The 19719-nt window shown below is 43.6% G+C and overlaps 1 protein-coding gene across 4 annotated transcripts in view; it reads right to left on the reverse strand.

The window, feature by feature from the left end:
* Nucleotides 1-1275: 1275 nt before the first annotated feature.
* Nucleotides 1276-19719, reverse strand: part of LOC134989975 (zinc finger protein 84-like) — a 46322-nt gene continuing 27878 nt past the window's right edge. For 2 of the 4 annotated variants that reach the window (XM_063950638.1, XM_063950640.1), the window contains exons 2-5: nt 3001-4822; nt 2021-2171; nt 1721-1895; nt 1276-1556 (exon numbers count right to left, since the gene is read on the reverse strand). In XM_063950638.1, coding sequence (XP_063806708.1) covers nt 3347-4681 — 1335 coding nt within the window. In that variant the 5' untranslated portion in view covers nt 4682-4822 and the 3' untranslated portion in view covers nt 1276-1556; nt 1721-1895; nt 2021-2171; nt 3001-3346. Of the gene's footprint in view, nt 1557-1720; nt 1896-2020; nt 4823-19719 lie in introns of all 4 variants that reach the window. The other 2 variants (XM_063950639.1, XM_063950637.1) reach the window with 2 other exon arrangements.

The following is a 19719-nucleotide window of genomic DNA, read 5'->3' on the forward strand; positions in this document are numbered from 1 at the left end:
AAAATGAGATGCTACATGCCTATATTCTGTGTGTGACTGCGGCTCTATGAAATGAAATATGAAAATTTAAATATGAAATGCATTACTATGTGTATAAGGTGTACTACAATATTTTCTGGCGTAACATAAAGAAAGGGCACTACTGCATGGTCTAATGCAGTGGTTCTCAAACTCGGTCCTCAGGACCCCACACAGTGCATGTTTTTCAGGTAAACCAGCAAGTGCACAGGTGTATTAATTACTCACTGACACATTTTAAAAGGTCCATACAGTAGGTGGAGCTAATTATTTCACTTGTGATTCTGTGAGGAGACCTGCAAAACATGCACTGTGTGGGGTCCTGAGGACCGAGTTTGAGAACCTGTGGTCTAATGTAAATAAAGATCAATGTGGTGGGGTGTAATGTGAATAAGGGGCAATACTGTTAGGAGTAATGTGGTACTATCATATGATGTAACGAGAATAAGAGACACTATTGCATGATATAATGTGAATAAAGTTGCAGTACTGTGTTGTGTCATTTCAACTGGGGGAATTATTGTGTTACCATGCCCCTTCCCAGCAAGAACATGCACTGTTTTGGGCTGGCACTAAATGTGCACATTTTTCCTATTTAAAATATAGGGGTAGGAGTGCCAAAATGGGTAATGGTGCTGGGAAAGGGGTGCAGGGTTAGAGGCAGAACTAGCATCTGTGCAAGGGGGCATCAGCCAAAATGTAGCCTAGGGCATCATGTTGGTCAGGTACGGCTCTGGTAATACTGTACTGTTACTGTACTTTGCATTCAATAGAGATACTGTTTCCACACAGGTTTTACATTAATCCATGGCAATGCTGCAGAAGTGTCTCATTAGGCAATCTAAAATATACCACGACTATGGGTGGGGATACAATAGGTAAATTCTGTCACCATAAGCTGTCTGCTGTGTAAAGCAGATTTCCATCTGGGATTTGTGTGTTTGTAATAAGTAAAAAACATTTTACTGTACATTTAGTGTATACAGTATTTCTCCCCTATAACGTCACATCATACTATAGTTACCCCCATGTACTGTACCATACCATACTGTATAATGGAATATTTATTGGAAAAGCATCAATATTAATGTACAAAAAAGTATTTATTACAACATCTGATTCCATGTACTGCACTGATCAAAATGTACAGTACTCTTATTCAGGACTTATAAAACTGAAAATAACTGTTCATACACATCAATAACATTACTACTGTATAATATTCTACATTAGCTTATGCAATAATCAGACAAAGGCAATTTTATAAACATTTTTAATAATGCACCAATTTAAAATTTTAAACAGAAAATACAGTACAGAACTACATATTTGTGGCTTGACCATTTCTTTCGACTATAACAGGTAATAGTTTATACAGGTGATTTATATAATTATTACAATGTTCAGGTGTGAGTACTTCTAGACAAAATTTCTTTATCCCATCCAACAGCTGCTGTTTTGTTGTTGGCTTCGCAACACTCCTAATGTACCTCTTCAATTGAGCCCACACTAATTCGATTGGGTTCATGTCTGGTGATCTATATAAAAAAAATAAAAAGCGTATAGAAAAAATTAATGACATTACAGTAAATAGAGAAAATTAAACATACAATATTGTACTGTGTATTAAATAAAAAAATAAATTTACAGTACTAGAGTGCTATCCAAAATTTTACTTGTACACTGTTGAAAGAATACTCACTCTGGTGGTGTGCGTTCCCAATTCATACCTTTCTCTTCCATAAATTTGGCTGAGGCGGAGTGTTTAGGATCATTGTCTTGGAATATCCTATGGTTAGTTGGGTAATATTTATTCACAAATGGCACCATACATCCCTCTACTATTGTTTCTTGGAAACATTTCTTATCCATGATCCCTACAGAAATAAAAAAAATGTTGTTCATTAATAAGCAACTTATTTTATTGTGCAGTTACATATACTCTACAGTACAGCATGTATTTTTACAGAACACAGGCACAGAATAAAGTATAGTACTGTACCTTCGAAAAATAACAGGGGACCAGCTTCTAATCGTGATATGCCTCCCTATACATGGACTTTCAATGGATGCTTTGGGCATGGTTTTAATGATATGGTTACGTTTCCGGAATGACATTCTGGAGAACCGCTCAAGGGCAACAGACGATTCATCTGTGAAAATCACATCATGAAATGTTTCACCACTCTCAATCCATCGCCGTGCCTGTTCCACTCTCTTTTCTTTATTCACATCTCTTATCATGGGAGATATCTTGTGAAGAGCCAAAAATAATGAAATCAGATACACTCTGCTCTTATCCCAGCTATTATAAGATCTGTCCCAGATGATGGTCATCGATTAACTAAGTAGTTTAATGTAGTTCAGTCATTCTCTTGGGTCCCGCCTAATAACTTTGTTGCAAGTTAAAAGCTGGAGGGGGTTTGTAGAAGTCTAGGTCCGCTGCAGCCAGACCTAGCTTCCATCAGAACTACTTGCTATGTGTAAGTCTCTAGGCTTTATAACCCTGCAAGGATACGCTAACATTGTCTTACCAGATATTACATTCAGGGTCTGTGACGCTGGGTGCAGTAGTCATTCAGGATAACATAATTTATGTTATTCTAGACAACTGTACCCTTTCCCCTACTTATGTACACAATACCCCAAACATCTTACTAGACAGTTTCCATCTGAGATACTGATAACAGGAACATTTATTTATTATCAACCACCCTAAAAGCTGTATACACTTCCCACTCACCATGTCTTTCACACTATGTCAAAGGTGAAAGAAAACTTGTAACTTAACGTGAGACTTTATTTCTAACTGGTGCCTATATGTCTGCAAAGCACTAATACTAATAAAAAGTATGTACAGTATATAAAGCAATGAGGTCATACACATACAAAATGGAGTTAAACATGGACAAAATGGCATCTAAAAGTGGTTAAAAATAACACCCCGTACAATAACCCATACGGTGAAACAGAGCAGCATACATTGTTCCTGTAGAAATACCCAGCACTCATAGCCCTGCTGGTCAGAGAAGGAATCCCAGTACTGAGAGGAGCTGCTGGAATTCTCTACTAGTCCCAGCACCTGCATGAGCAGAACAGCTGTATATTACAGAGCTCAGTAATGGCAGTCCCACGGTCATTGGCTATTGTTATACTGCAGCTCTAGTTCCCAACACACAGAGACCTTCCCAAGGGGAAAAGTACCTCCAGGTCCACTTGTCAGACCTCTCCTGTCTTTATCAAGACAAATTTATATAAAACACTTGTCACATTCAGAAAATAAATATTGGTTCCATTGAATTCATACAGTTGTGATAAGTTACATTAGTTATGATACACAAGCTGCATTCAGGCCCTCAGAGTGACTCCGCATGTGATTACTGAGTGTTTTCTTACTAGTAAAACACTTGCTACATTCAGAACATGTAAATGGTTTCTCTCCTGTGTGACTCCTCTGATGTATAATAAGAAGTGATTTCCTGGAAAAACATTTGCTGCATTCAGAACATGTAAATGGTTTCTCTCCTGTGTGACTCCTCTGATGTATAACAAGATGTGACTTCTGGGAAAAACACTTCCTACATTCAGAACATTCAAATGGTTTCTCTCCTGTGTGACTCCTCTGATGTATAACAAGCTTTGACTTCTGGGGAAAACACTTCTTACATTCAGAACATGTAAATGGTTTCTCTCCTGTGTGACTCCTCTGATGTATAACAAGATGTGAATTCCGGGAAAAACACTTGCTACATTCAGAACATATAAATGGTTTCTCTCCTGTGTGACTCCTCTGATGTATAACAAGATATGACTTATGGGAAAAACATTTGCTGCACTCAGAACATATAAATGATTTCTCTCCTGTGTGACTCCTCTGATGTCGAATAAGAAATGACTTATGGGAAAAACACTTGCTACATTCAGAACATTTAAATGGTTTCTCTCCTGTGTGAATCCTCTGATGTATAACAAGATATGACTTCCTGGCAAAACATTTGCTGCATTCAGAACATATAATTGTGTTTTCTCCTGTGTGACTCCTGTGATGTATAACAAGCTCTGACTTCTGGGAAAAACACTTGCTGCATTCAGAACATTCAAATGGTTTTTCTCCTGTGTGAACTCTCTGATGTATAACAAGCTCTGACTTCTGGGAAAAACACTTGCTGCATTCAGAACATTCAAATGGTTTCTCTCCTGTGTGACTCCTCTGATGTCTGATAAGCTGCGATTTATATGTAAAGCTTCTGTCACACTCCGAGCACATATGTGGTTTCTCTCCTGTGTGACTCTTCTGATGTCTGCTAAGATGTGATTTACATGTAAAGCGTCTGTCACACTCCGAGCACAGATGTGGTTTCTCTCCTGTGTGACTCCTCTGATGTATAACAAGATGTGACTTCTGGGAGAAACACTTGCTGCATTCAGAACAAATAAATGGTTTCTCTTCTGTGTGACTCCTCTGATGTATAAGAAGACATGACTTCTGGGAAAAACACTTGCTGCATTCAGAACATATAAATGGTCTCTCTCCCGTGTGACTCCTCTGATGTCTGATAAGTTTTGATTTGCATGTAAAGCTTCTGTCACACTCAGAACACAGATGTGGTCTCTCTCCTGTGAGACTCATCATGTAATGGATAAAAACTTCTATCCATAACATGAAAATCGTTTCTTTGAACCATTCAGAAGCTAAAGAAGAAATTATATCTTTAGTTTTCTAGATCAGGGAACAAGATCGTTTCCCGTCTCTTTCTGCAGCCTTGTCTTCTATTCTTAGTGGGACTCCAGCTCCTTAAGTTACCTGTAAAAAATTAGAAAAATAAAATCTGTTATTTAATAGCCTGAAGATCACCATTGTAATCAGTTGCAGTGTTATATTGTATAAGGAACATGATGTGTCTTTATGTATGTTGCCTAATTGCTGGGCTCCCATTTCCAGTCAGGTGTGCAGTACAGAGACCACATTCCTCCTGCCACAGATACAACTTATGTATATAAAACAAATCAAATTATAATAAATTATGTTATCAATTTGGAATGAAATGACAGTTAGGCAGTATCTAATTAGCTGCAGTATATTGATAACTTATCACAAATGCAATCATTTGGTATCGTGTTAGTGGCGATAAGTTATTATTGATAAGTCTCCGTAGGGTTTATCGTGCATTTCTCTTCACCATCTTTGAGCTGGTGGTAAGTAATGAAAAAAACATATTAAAAATGTTACCATTTGGTTCTGAATCCCTGGCACATCCCTCTGAATGACTAATGAGGCACTTAGAAGTTTTTAATTATTTATATTAGGTTTCCTCTTTTTTTTTAAAAGTTCCCTAAAATTACCCAAATATATACTTATACCCATTTGTATGTACCCCAAATTTAATGAGAGCACTTATTTTGCTGAAAAAATTGCTTTATATAATCTTAATGCATTTTTAAAAAAAAATGCATATAACAGAAATTTGACCTAATTTAATGACCGTAAATATTTTTATTATGGCCACTAATAGACGTCTACAATGTTTTCCTAAGTTAGTTTGATTTTTTTGGGGTACAGGCAGAATTCCTCACTTTCTCCAATGCCAGCTAGAATTATCAAGCGTTTCCTGTTATTGCCATTTTGGAATAGTATAGGTGTGATAAATGGGAGCGCGCAGGCTGCGATAACCTGATATTTTGGAAGATAGATGTGATAACATTAGCTGTGATCTCAGATTGTGTTATCAAGGCTAATTGGATACCCCCCTTGGTAAGAACTCTGATCCCTCCCCCCAGTGTCAGAGATGCACAGGAGTGAGCGGACAGTGGGGAAGGGAGGAGAGGTGTGGAGAAAGGGTTTCTTGCAAAATCTAAATAATGATATTCTGACCTCCTGTAAAAAGCATAGATAGGTGATATATGCTACAAATCTGGCCATACCTCCCGTCAGCTGATGCACCAGGATGCTGCCACTTTCTCTGCACAAGTCATGGAAATGGGGATAATGTGACACACTACAATCATTCTGAGCAGCGTGTGTAGAGGAAACAGCAGCATTCCAGGATCTGTAACCTGAGCTACCAGTATATATAAGAGCACATAGATGTCTATGTAAGAGACACGGGTAGGTTTGGTGCTTGTATTCACGACAAAGAAAATCCAAATTTTCTTATGTACTTTCCTGAAAATCTGTTTCTCATTGTCAAACTGGGGGACATGGCTTACACTGGGCATAGAGTTGGGCACTTGGAGAAATCAATTACTTAAACCTAATTGATGCTCTCCCCTATATACCCCTCCTACATCAAGTAGGACACCAGTTGTTTCACTAACAAAGCCCTAATGGAGACATCACATTCAAACTAAAATAACAGAAACAAGAAACAAGACAACAGTATATCATAAGGGAGGGAAGGCAGATTACCCAGATGGACTATGAGAAACAGTTGTAACAGTCATTACACAAAAGCCCTACATCCAATAAGAGGGGCAACTGCTTACACAAATATACTGATTTCTCTACCTCCAATCAGAGGGGCAACTGCTTACACAAATATACTGATTTCTCTACCTCCAATCAGAGGGGCAACTGCTTACACTAGGATTTCCCACAGCGAGCCTATAAAGGGTGTGAATGCTTTGGAATTACCGTGAGCAACACTCAACACCCAAAACGGGCATCCCAAGACACAAAAGGTATTGAGAATGTGTAAAATGTCATAAACGTGTGCAGGGAAGACCAGCTCGCTGCCTTGCTAAGCAGTCTGATCAATATAGATTGCTAAGGGGTGTATCACATGCAGGAGATGAAATGGGCTCGCAGAACTAGAAGAACTGGAATGCTGAGAAGCCAGCAGGATAAGTTCCTGATTTAAATGAAACATACACACTAAGGGGGGAATTCAAAGTTGAACGTAGATGTAGTAAATTTAGCACTTCTACGATCATTTACTCTGACATGCGGGGGGATGCCCAGCACAGGGCAAGTCTGCCGTGCATGTCAGGGTCAACCCACCCCACACAGGTATAAAAGCATGGCACAGCGGTGATGCTTATGTACCTGACGAGTAGCTCCCTGCCAGCATAGCTCCTGTGCAGCGGCAGGGAGCTACCCACCGCGCTTTGGGTCGCAGCAGCTGCGTGTGACATCATGCAGCCACCATGGCCCGCCCCCCCCAAATGGTCCGGACACGCCTCCGTTGTCCAGACCACACCCCACCAACTCAAGGAAAATAAGTGGTTTACAGAGTGCGCAACAAGATCCAGAAGTCAGCCCAGCAAAGATATAAAGAAGTTTCACCTACTGCAAAACATTTTCACAGTTCTAGGATATAATATTCTCCACTAAGGCGCCTTCCAAATGTAACAAGTCATATTACTAATGCTTGTTCTCTTCAATCTTATACTTTGTATTTCACAACCTATAGACTGTGTGTTTGTGTTCACCATCAGGTAAAAACATCAAATACCACTCATCATAGGCGTGCGCACGGGGGGTGCCTGGTGCGCACAGGCACCCCCTAATGTCCAGCACCCCCCACACGCCACGCCTGCAGCACGCTGCTCATTCCTGTGCCTGCCACAGCGCAGGCATTACAGAGTCACACTGACTCATGTTATGCCAGCGCTGCGCTGTCCGCTGCCAGTGCCCCAGAGTCTTCAGAAGTTCAGCAACACAGCAGCTGCAATGACCGGGTCCCGGCCGGGAGGGGGAGGAGGAGCCGCATTCTCAGCTCCTCCCCCCAGAGTCAATAATGCTGCCTGTGTGGGACTAGCCGGCGGGAGGGGGAGGAGGGGCCGCTCTCTCAGCTCCTCCTCCCATACTCCATAATGCTGCCTGTGTGGGACCTGCCGGACGGAGGGGGAGGAGGGGCCGCTCTCTTAGCTCCTCCTCCCATAGGTCACAATGCTGCTTGTGTGGGATTCCCCGGCTGGAGGGGTTGATCTTTCAGCTCTTCCCCTTTCATACTTCTCCACGTGCCCTGATGTCCCCAGCTCCAAAACGTGCATTGGAGGGTAGCAAAGGCGCTGACCATCATGATGTGCAGCAGCACTTGATTGTAGAGGTAGGAGAAACACAATCCTAGATTTGTTCAAGTAGCAAGCTGCTTAGCACCTCTTTGTCTCTCCATCGGCCCCCTCTCTCTCTCTGTCTTTCTATCTCCCCCTCAGGTCCCACTCTCTCTTGCCCCCCCCCCCCCCCCCCTCTCCCTCCCTCTGCCCTCTCTCTCTTTCTTGTGCACTATTTCTCGCTCTTTCTCCCTCGGCCCTCCTCTATCTCTCTCTTTACCCCCCCTCTCTCATTTTCCCCCCCTCTTTCTGCCACTTCCCTGCCTCTCTTTCTCTGCCCCCTATCTCTCCATCTCCTCCCTTGCCCCTCTTTCTCGGTCTCCCCCACAATCTCTCTCTCTCTCCCTCTATGCCTCTCTTATGTCTCTCTCTCTGTTCCCCTGCACCATTCTTCCATCCTCTTCATCCCTCTCTCTCACCCTCACTCTCTCCTATTGCCTAATATAATTCCTCTTCTACATACGCGCACGCAGGGGGGGTTTCTGAGTACCTGGAAACCCCCCCTGCCAGCCGATCAATTGCCACAGATGACTGATCATTTATTTAAACAGCGGATCTTTGTACAAATGAGTGTGCTCCTCACCAAACTCACACCTGCATCGGCGTCTCAACCTATACTCCTCCTCCCGCGTCTCCTTTTGTCGCCTCCCATGTCGCTGCCTGTCCCGCGTCTCCTCCTCTCGTGTCCCGCATCTCCTCCTCTCGCCGCCCGTGTCTCTGCTTGTCCCGCATCTCGGGCCTCAACCTCCCGCGTCTCCTCCTCTCGCCTCCCGTGTCTCCTATCCGCGCGTGCCTCTGCCTGTGCCGCGTCTCTGCCTCTCCGTCTACCTCCCGCGTATCTGATAATTCACTAAAAGCCGTTGCCGGGCTGTGGGAACTGATAGCCCTCTAGAGCACTGCACATTCCGGAGGACCAGCTTGTTGGACCTCAGGGATTCCTCCCAACCTGCAGGTAAAATATAACTGCTCCACGGGAACCTCTTCTCATTGTGCTGCTGGCTGCTGCTGAAATCTCTCTCCCCCCAAGACCCTTCACCGCTCTCTCTCCCTCCCTCATGCCTCTCCCCATGCCCCTCTTTCTCCATGCCTCTCTCTGCCCATGCCCCCTCTCTGTCTCCCAATGCCCCCTCTCACCCGTGTCTTTCTCTCCCACCTCTCTCCATGCCCCACACTCTCTCTTCCCATATCCCCTCTCCCTGCCCATGTACCTCCTCTTTCCCCATGTCCCCCTTCTGTTTCACACCTTGGCCACCTGTCTCACCATGCCTCTCTCTCCTCCTTCCAGTCCTCTTCCTCTCTTCTCTCTCTCCCATGCTCCCCCACTCTCTCTCCCTCCCCAAGCCCCCCTTCTCACTCCATTCCTCTTTCTCTGTCCCTTTCATGTCTTCCTAAGCACACACAAATGGGTATATATATATATATATATATATATATATATCTATCAGCCAATAAGGAAAGCTGTTATTAACGTTATCAAGTCTGTGAAGTGCCGCTATATCTTGCTGTGTGTGTGTATGTACATATATATATATATATATATATATATATATATATATATATATATATAATCTCTATCTCGCATATCTGGAAACCCCCCCCCCTAAAAATCCTGCGTTTGCTACTGTTCTATGCCTCTCTCTCTCTCTGTCTACCCCTCTTTGTCTGTCTCTATCTCCATCTCTGCCCCTCTGTCTCCACCCCCTCTCTCTCCCTGTGTGTCTCTCTCTCTCTGTTCCCCTGCACCTTTCTTCCTTCTTCACCACTCTCTCTCTCCTTCGCTCTGTCTCCCCCTGTCTACCCCCTCTTTCTGTCTACCCCCTCTCTCTCTCTCTTTCTCTCTCTCTCTCTGTCTACCAGCTCTCTCTCCATCTCCCCCTGTCTCTCTCCATCTCTGCTTCCCTCTCTCTACGTCTCCGCTCCTCGCTCTCCCTCCATCTCTCAATAGGCGTGTTAGTCACTCCCAATAGACGATTATAGGCACGCCCCTCCAATCGTGCACCCCCTAATAAAATGTGCTGCGCACGCCTATGCCACTCATGTAAAGAGAGAGAAAAACACAATAGTGTAGAAATCCTTTTCATAGAATATCCAATATGTTTAACACATCTCACTCACAAAGTTCCCAGAAATTTCAGGCATATCAAGGTATCTTTATGTTCAAGATTTCCTCAAATAGACTCCACAAGAAATCCAAAATGGACCCAGCTTTCTTTGTGCTTTCAACCTGTAGGATATGTGTCAGAGTTGCCTCCGATACACATACAGCAGAAAGAGAGACCGATAGTGCAATATTCCCTTATACAAATAGGTTTTTTATTTTTACATAAATGCACTCACGTGGTAAAGTAGAATAACAAGCATATCATATGTCTTTATCCTGCAATTCCCAAGAGGACACCACACTGGATTGCTGGGATGGTAGTTTACAGCAAGGTAAGTACGAGTCCCAGTTACCCACAGCTCAGCCTTCCAGGCAGTGTACAAACGGTGTGCAGGAATCCATCAGGATACAGAGGACGTGATCCCGCTTAACGCGTTACGGATTTAACCTTTTTCCAAAGCGGATAGTGCCCATGTAGTAATAGACCTCCCTTATATACCCCCACAATTCATAAAAAACAAAGTCAGCTGTGGAACAGTTCGTTAGAACATTCAAAACATCGCTCTTCCGTTATCGTCACTTCCGGTCATGTGGTCTGCGTCTTCACAGGAACTCCCATCAAGCTCTTGCACACTGCCCTTCCCGCTTGCGGCTCAAATGCGTTCCATATAGATAATCGTAACTTCCGGTCATGTGGGTCGCTATATCAATGAATTTCCACCAAGTCGCTGTGTGTTGTAATACTAATTTGCGGGTCAAGTGCGCTCCATATGGTCAGTCTCCATGACTTATATATATTTATCGACCACTTTCTGGAAGTCATCATAATTTATATTGTATAGCAGCAATTGAATATCATAAGAGGCATATAAGAAATATAAAAGATATAAAAATAAATAACAATAAAAATATAAAAAAATATATTCACCCCCTCCCGCGAATGCCTCTGCCTGTCATACAGGCAGATGCGATAGCATCTCACTGGGCTCCCGGGGTGTGCACGCGCAGTACGGCCATTGTGCATGCGCACTCCACAAAGTAATTCAGACTGCGATCGCTGCCGCTGTAGCGATACAGTCTTAATTACCCCCTAATTCTACTGGAGAGTCCAAATTTAAGTCTTAAAGGGTAATATAACATGGTTGCATATGAAAAAAAACCCTGGATAAAAGGTCTGAAACTCCAAAATGCAGGCCAGTTTCTAGTGAAAGGGGATAAAATGGGCTGTGAATTGACACATAATAAGCCCCTCATCAAAGCCATCCTGATCTGGGGCTCAGAGACTCTACTGTAGTCACACCAGATAGTGTATGTCTTCCACACTGAGTGATAGATCCCAGCCTATGTAGGCTTTCAAGCTCTAAGCATAATCTAAATGATTGAACAAAAAAGACCACTTAATGATCATGGCTTCAAGTGTCAGCCTATCAAAGCAGTGTGACTCAAACCAGGGTAAGGACATTTTCCAGGGAGGGTGTATTCACAGAGGAAGATGCACAGGTGGTTCTGTTAGCAAAGACCTAAGAACCACCAAAAAATAAATCATAGAATTTAAATATTTTACTCCTTAAAATAGCTGTTTGTGGGGGCGTGGCCTAGCAAGCTAAGCAAACGGACATTGACTCCAGGAGCTCCTGCTAGACCCAGACATACTACGGGTTTTATTCATAATTGGGGGCTCCCTCTGCCACCACTGTCTCCTGATACCACCCCCCAGCTTGTGTGATAGAGGGGGATGCAGCCATGGAGCCGGAGGACTCTTATTAGGGTCCTTGCGGGTTGTGGCCTTCCATTCACAGTGCAGCTTGGGGCTGCAGTTGGCCCTATGTCCCAGATTCGGTTCTCGGCATAGCGGAACACCCTCACCACGGAGATCGGGAGCAGTGGCATCCACACTTGCAACAGGAGCTGCGGCAGAAGTTGGTGCCCTCCGCGCTGGGCGGCGGCCGTGGCAGCTCTGGACAGCTGGTGAGTTCTCCTTCCCGCCTGTCTGATACTTGGGGCTCAGAGAGCCTGCAACAAGCACAGCACTTCTGCCCCTCCTGGGACCTACCCACAACTGTGGCAGCATACTGAGCAGCACCAGCGGGTCAGGCAGCTCCCCCCATCACCCGGCGAATGTGACCTCCATCCATCCAGTGCTGAGACCAGGGGCTAGAGTTTAGAGGAGACCCGGCCGTGAGCTCCAGGAGCGGAGTGCGGCCACAGTGGAACCCGCGGAATAGCCTGCAGACACCTGCCTCACCCATTTTGCAGTGGTCTCTCGCCCCGGGTCCCCCTGACATCACAGGACTATGATACAACCCTCTCTCTACACCCAGGACTGTCAGGTGAATTCTGTAGCAGACATTTTACATTTACACCAGCATCATACAGTTGTCCTATCCTGCATAGTGCCAGTGCATTTATAGGGCAGCCTGCCCTGTTTATGCCATCTCCACACTCCTGCCTGGGCCTCCTATACATCTGTCCTCTGTGCCATAGCTCACTCCGCTGTGAACTTCCTCCTATATAGTTTTGAGGTTGGAATCCCCTGCCCTCACTACTGTTTCTCTGTTGAGAAGTGGATGCCATTCACTCCTTGAAGTCATCTCCGCTGTTGCTCTGACAGGATGTAAATCACCTTTAAAAATGTGTACTCACCATGTCTCCCTGCAATCATTTTAGCCGACACATCTACACACGTGGCATAGAAGCTATCTGCCGTTCTGAGGCCCCCACTGAACTCACCTTTCTACTAGTGTTATTTTTTCGTTTGACGGTACTACATTATGCCTCCAAAAAAGCATAAAGCCTCCAAATCAATTTCTCAAGTCGCCTTTTTTTAGCCTTCTCCTTATCGTAACACGTCTCAGGGGACTGGAGTCCCTGCCACCGAATCAGGCCCTTTGCCTAAGCTTTCCTCACCCATGACAGCCTTATCCTCACCTCGTAACCCCCCTCCTCGCCAAGTCTGGAGGACAGAGAAGCCTTAACGCTGGGCAACATGAAGCTTTTGTTACACCAGTTTAAAGACAAAGTGGCATCTGAATTTTGTACTTTGTTGCAGTCTTGCCAAAGCTCTATTGAGGATTTAGGCAAGAGGACCGGACACCTGGAAACAAAGATGGGTAAGGTAGTGAGATATCATAATACCCTTATCGACTCTCATGATACCCTTGAGGGAGAAGTGCCAGCTTTGCGGGATAAAGTTGCAGATTTAGAAGACCGCTCATGCAGAAACAACCTCAAGCTCAGAGGGTTCCTGAATCCATCTCTGATAGCAGCCTACATGACTATAATATCGAGATCTTTAAGAAGCTGCTACCTACCGCTACCTCATCGGATCTGATATTGGACCATATTCATAGGGTTCCGAAGGCCCACAGTGCTCCTGAAGGGTCGTCGAGTGATTTCTTAATGAGAGTCCATTTTTTCCACATTAAAGAATCCTTGCTCAAGGCAGCTAGACCTTCTTCTGACATGGTGGAAGCTTTTGGACCGCTTCAACTTTTTGGAGACCTATCACAGTACACCCTCATCAAGAGACACTCTTTTCAGCCCGACACCATGGACCTTTGGAAAGCTAGTATAGTATATAGGTGGGGCTTCCCCAGGCATTTACTATTTTCTTGAGAGAGCTCCACTATTGTCGTGTCTTCTGTGGAAGACAGTATGAGACTTCTTCACAAATGGAATTTAAATGGCGATCACAAGACCGGCTCTCCTGACCCCAGACTTCAGCAGGACTGGTCGACGGTTGGGAAGTAGGGCCTAGCCTCTGATGTATCTTCCTTGCCAAGAACGGCCCTCACTGGGCTAGTGCTGTTTTTCATAAAGTCTTGCTACAAGAGTTTGTTACGAACATTGACTTAACTAATTGCCATCATTGAGTTATTATCTGGCTATAATCATTTATTTACTGTTTAATGTTGCTTTTCAGATGCTGGATTTACGTACTATGTTTCATTTTTGTATCCCTATTGCAATCACTGAGCTATTTTGTTAGTTCTAGGACTCAGTGACCTTTTCAAAATAGCATGTCTATGCAGACTTGACTTTATCTGTTCTTTAAGACATGTGACCAAGTGGTTACCATTTTCTTATTTTCTGGTTATTTGATTGTGAAGAGGTTGGCCACTAAACTCTCTACTTTGTAGTGTGAGGCGCTGGATGTTTTGGCACCTTACTATGACTCTGTATCTTTACGGAATCCACTCTATCTTTTTCTATTTTCATCTTTTCTCCCCTTGTATGTTTCCCTCTTGTGTCTTGTCTCCCCTATGTTCATTGTTCTGATAGGTCACCGTGTTCAGGATACGGTAGTTTCTTTAATTGCACCTCTTGGTTCAAGCAGTCAGCCCGCTTCCCGGTAATTCAGTTATGGTTAAATTGGTGTCACTGAATGTTAAGGGATTGAATTCCCCACAGAAACGTAAATTGGCTCTATCCTGCTTCTATAAAATGAAAGCGAATGTTGTCGCTAATCAAGAAACTCACTTTAGGAAACTAGACCCCCCCCTTGATTTTATGATAATTGCTTCCCTACTTGTTACATGGCTAACGGCCCCACAAAAAAGGCAGACGTTGCGATACTAATTTCCCTAAGCTGTTCTTTCAACATAGAATCCCAAATAGTAGACCCTGAAGGTTGGTACCTCATATTATTAGGACAACTTGAAAACACTATGGTCACCTTGGTCTCTCGCTATGCACCAAATTCTGATCAACTTCCGTTTTGCAGGAAATTATGCTCCTTAATATAGAACCATGCTAAAGGGGCCATTATAATATTGGGAGATTTCAACTTGGTTGTTGACCCTATATGGGTAGATCTCACCCCACTAGAAGTACTTTAACTAGGACTAGGATCACCTCAGAAAAGAACTCTGGATTCGCCATTTACTTGGAGAGTATGATCTCTATGATGCGTCGAGGACTAAACATCCTACGGTTAGGGAATATTCTTTTTACTCACATGTCCACTCCTCGTACTCTAGAATTGACCTTGTCTTGACTGGTAAGGAGTCGTTATCGACGATTAGGAAAATAATCATATTGCCGATGACCTGGTCCGACCACTCCCCACTATTGGTAGTATGGGACCTAGGAGCTCGTAAAGTATCTCCAGGTCCCTGGAGGCTAGGGAATTTCTTACTAAGTCATCCAGAAGCCTTTCTTGCCATACAACATTCTATACAGATATATCTAGATACTAACAAGCCGGAGGATACCTCGATCTTTAATAACTGGTCCTCCTTTAAAGCGGTAGTACGGGGGTCAGCCATTCAGGCAGCTTCACGGCTTAAACATTCTCAAAATGCTGAACGATTGTTGGCTGAAAGTGAAGCTGCCAAACTTGAAATGACGCAAAAGGCTAATCCCCAAAATAGAAATGTTTTTAAGCTTTTGCTTGCCGCTAGGGAGAAGGTGAATGTTTTCTCTCTTCGGGACGTGCAACGCAATTTTGCAGGACTGTACCAGAGATTTTATGTATTTGGAAATAATTTCCGGGCCAAAAGTCGACCCGCCTTATGAGGTAGGCGAGCTAAGGCCAGAATTCATTATATTTGTTCCTCTACGGCAGTGTTTCTCAACCTCGGTCCTCAAGGCACACTAACAGTCCTGGTTTTAGTGAAGGCCAGGCTTGTACACAGGCTAGTCTGGATATCACTAAAACCTGCACTGTTGGTGTCCCTTGAGGACCGCGGTTGGGAATGCTTGCTCTACAGGCTCCAGAGTATGTGACCCTTATGATATAGCAAACACCTTTGCAGAGTATTACTCCCAACTTTACAATTTATAGTTGGATCCGGCTACTCCTCAGCCCATGGAGGCTGAAATACAGTCCTTTTTGAATAAACTTTCCCTCCCGATGCTGGACTCCGCGGCCTACCTGTCACTCAGCTCCCCTTGGACTATAACTGAACTAGATGCAGCTATTGGTGATCTCCTGCGAGATAAAGTGCCTGGCCCTGATGGATTTCCATCCAATTTCTATAGAACTTATAAAGCGGATTTGGCACCAGAGCTGTTGACCATCTTTAACGAGGCATCCGATGTTGGGAGGTTCCCGAGGGAGATGCTTGAAGCACAAATAGTTGCTCTCCCTAAGCCAGGTAAACCTCCCACATCTGTCCAAAATTACCATCCTATAGCTCTGTTAAACACAGACAAAGCTTCTTGCAAAGCTTATCGCTAATCGCCTCTGTCCCTTATTACCTTCCCACATAGCTGATCAGGTTGGTTTTGTCCCAGGCAGGCAGGCCCCAGACAACACTCGGAAAGCTTACAACGTCATGGAGTATTGTAACCCATTGGGGTTATCGGAGATCTGTTCTACATAAATTTGGAATCTTTGGAAGGTTTTTGGACTCTATTTTTGCCTTGTACCCCACTCCTTCTGCAAGTGTGTTTGTTAATGGGTGTCTGTCGGGTAGGTTTGATATACTGAATGGCACTAGACAGGATTGCCCCTAGTCACCCCTCATTTTTGCTCTAGCTATTGAGCCCCTGGCCAAGACCATTAGAACTGATGCGACAGTTACAGGTCCCGAGATAGGAGGATTGAATCACAAGATCAACCTTTTCGTAGATGACATCTTGCTCTGTTTAACCCTCCCTGACTCCTCCCTTCCCGCCCTCCATATTATACTGGATATATATTCCGGAATATCTTACTATAAATTAAATACTTCCACAACGGAAGCTCTACCGCTCCATACCCCACCGCATACACTGGCTTTACTCAAGGACAGATACAGATATGCTTGGCAAGTGAGATCTATTAAGTATTTGGGTATTCATCTTTCACTAGACACGGATTTGTACGATTGCAATTATGCACCTTTGAAAAATTAATTAAAGAATGGTCCTCCCATGGAATCTCTTGGCTAGGGCATATTTCTGCAACTAAGATGGTATTGCTACCTAAACTCCTCTACTTGTTTCGGGCTATGCCCCGTAGCTTCCCCAAACCTCTCAGTGTCAGAGCTAATAAAATTGTCTCACTTTATTTGGAAGGGGTCTAAACCCCGCATAGATAGGCAGGTTTTGACTTTACCCAAGAATTTTGGTGGTGTAGCCTACCCTGGCTTGGAGGCATACCACTCCGCCTGTCTTCTAGACCAGGCTAGGGACTGGTTTGCTATGCACCACCCCAAACCTTGGGTACTTATTGAATGATTTTTTTGAGATTGATAAACATAATAGATCTCTTCCTGCTGCCTATCCACGGCGTTCTAAAATGGCAAGGCCGTGGAGAAGCAGTTAGATGTACTTTAAAGCTCTGGCATTTAGTGGTAACGTCTGACCCAACTATTTTGCTGCCAGCAGCTGATCTTTCTGTTAGAACTATTGCCTGTACTATTCCCAATCTCACGCTGGACGCTTGGATAGATGCTGGAATTGTGAATTTGAAGGATCTCTGCTCTGAAGCATGTTTAGTACCTTTCTCTCGCCTACAATCCCATTTTGATATACCGAAACATGATTTCTTTAAGTACTTACAAATACGGCACTGGCTCCATTCTTGTATTAGTAAGTTTGGAAGTCCCTCTCCCCTCCCTGCTCCTTTATATTCTAGGTTGTCTTCCCCTGGACATAGGGGTGGGATGTCTAGATGGTATCAGTGAATTGTCCTTCTGACTAAAACGAGTAATATACCTTAGCAGATTAAATGAGAAACAGACCTCTCTATAGTTCTCCGAGAGGAGGAGTGGGACACTATTTCCTTAATGTGTTTCAAGATTTCTAAATGTCTCCAACATTCCAAAATGTTTTATAAATTATGCCACAGGGCGTTCTTCACTCCACAACGGCTTCATAGTATTTGGCCCTCGATATCCCAACTCTGCTGGAGAAATTGTGGACATGTGGGCACTATCTTACACATTTTTTGGGAATGCTTGATCCTGGGACCGTTGTGGACGGAAGTGTTCACTCTTTTGTGGGAAGTGCTGGGTGTGGAGGTGCCATTGGACCCAGTGTTTGCCTTATTTCACTATTCAACATATACCCTACTGAACTGCGATAGGAATGTTGCTGGTCACATCTTACTATCCACTAAGGCAGCAATAGGTCAATTGTGGAAATCGCAGTCAATACCCACCATCCAGACTATCAATAATACCCACAAGCATTTCTTATTCGAAACAGCAGGGGGTGTGTACTCTATATCGCCTCCCTCAATTCATAGGAATCGGTTGAAATGGAGGGAATTCCGGGTAAGGCAGGGACATGCTATGACTATTAGTGACTCCACAGATTTGTCACTTTTAAAATCCCCACAATCTGATACTAACCAATTGTAACAGTTATTTCTCTTCTACCCCTATGTACCAATACCTGGATATGCCGTTCCCATGGACACATATATTGTAGTATTTTACCTCTATTTGTTTCCCCTTCTGTGTCACTGTATTGTACTTTTTCTTCTTATCCTCCTATTTGCATTATTTGCTGTTCTTTCATTTTTGTTTTTTGTTTGATGCCAAGGTTAGGAGTACACAGTTGGCGAATTGAGCACTCTGCTCCAGTGCTATTGTGTTATGTAAATTTCCGCTGTTTACTCAATTCTGTTATCTTATGTACAATTTATGTAAGTACTTTTATTCTTGGTTCCTGTGTATCTGGAACTTAATAAAAACATTATTTAAAAAGAAAAAAATAGTCGTTTGCATATATAACCACTGGACCAGCTCATGACATTCACTCCACAATTAAATTCAAGTTTTGTTCTTCCCAACACTGTTGCAAAATTCCCCTCAAATGTGTTGCACTTGCAGATTGCTTTTCTTTCACCCTTTGTCCTGTTTATCACAAACCAGTTCAATGGGTTTTAAGTCTGGAGACTGTGTTGGCTTTTACCTGATTTCAAACCTACAACTGCAATGTTCTTTTCCATGAGTTAGTTCTGAAATAACCTGGAGGCATATATTGGGGCATTATCTTGCTGTAGGATGAACCCATGACCAACTAATTGTAGACCAGAGGGTATTGCATTGAGTTGCAAAATGCGGTGATAGTCCTTATGGTTCAGGGTACCAGTCACTCTGTGCAAGTCACCATCTAAGGATCCAGATCACAATGTGTTTTCCAGTCTCTAAAAGACATTTAGTAGAATCCTCGCTGCTAGGCTAGCTGATCTCTTTAATGCATTTAGGGATGCTGCTTATTTTGGGTAGGCCACCATACACATACAAGGTAAGAATCTGACTTTATGCAGCAGTTACATACCAATCTCTATCCTTAATGTTGATCTCCAGATATCTGCAAAGGTGTCTGCCACCAGATTACCTGTTTGCCTCAATTTATTCACCTTGATAAGGTGGGTTTTGTCCCAGGAGTGATGGGCCGGATTCATCAAAATCATTTAAGTTCCCTTCTCTAATATAGCCTGAGATGCTGTAAATGTATGGTCACGTTCATAGATTTATGTCCTGGGATCCTTTGCTCTTTCTGGGGAATATCTGACTTGCATCTCTGCTGACTATCACAATTTCTTAGCATTTGTCCAAGTTGAAGGCTCCTTGTCCGAACCCTCTCTTATGGCAAATGTCAAGGTTGCC

This window comes from Pseudophryne corroboree, unplaced genomic scaffold, assembly GCF_028390025.1.
Source record: "Pseudophryne corroboree isolate aPseCor3 unplaced genomic scaffold, aPseCor3.hap2 scaffold_1133, whole genome shotgun sequence".
NCBI lineage: Eukaryota > Metazoa > Chordata > Amphibia > Anura > Myobatrachidae > Pseudophryne > Pseudophryne corroboree.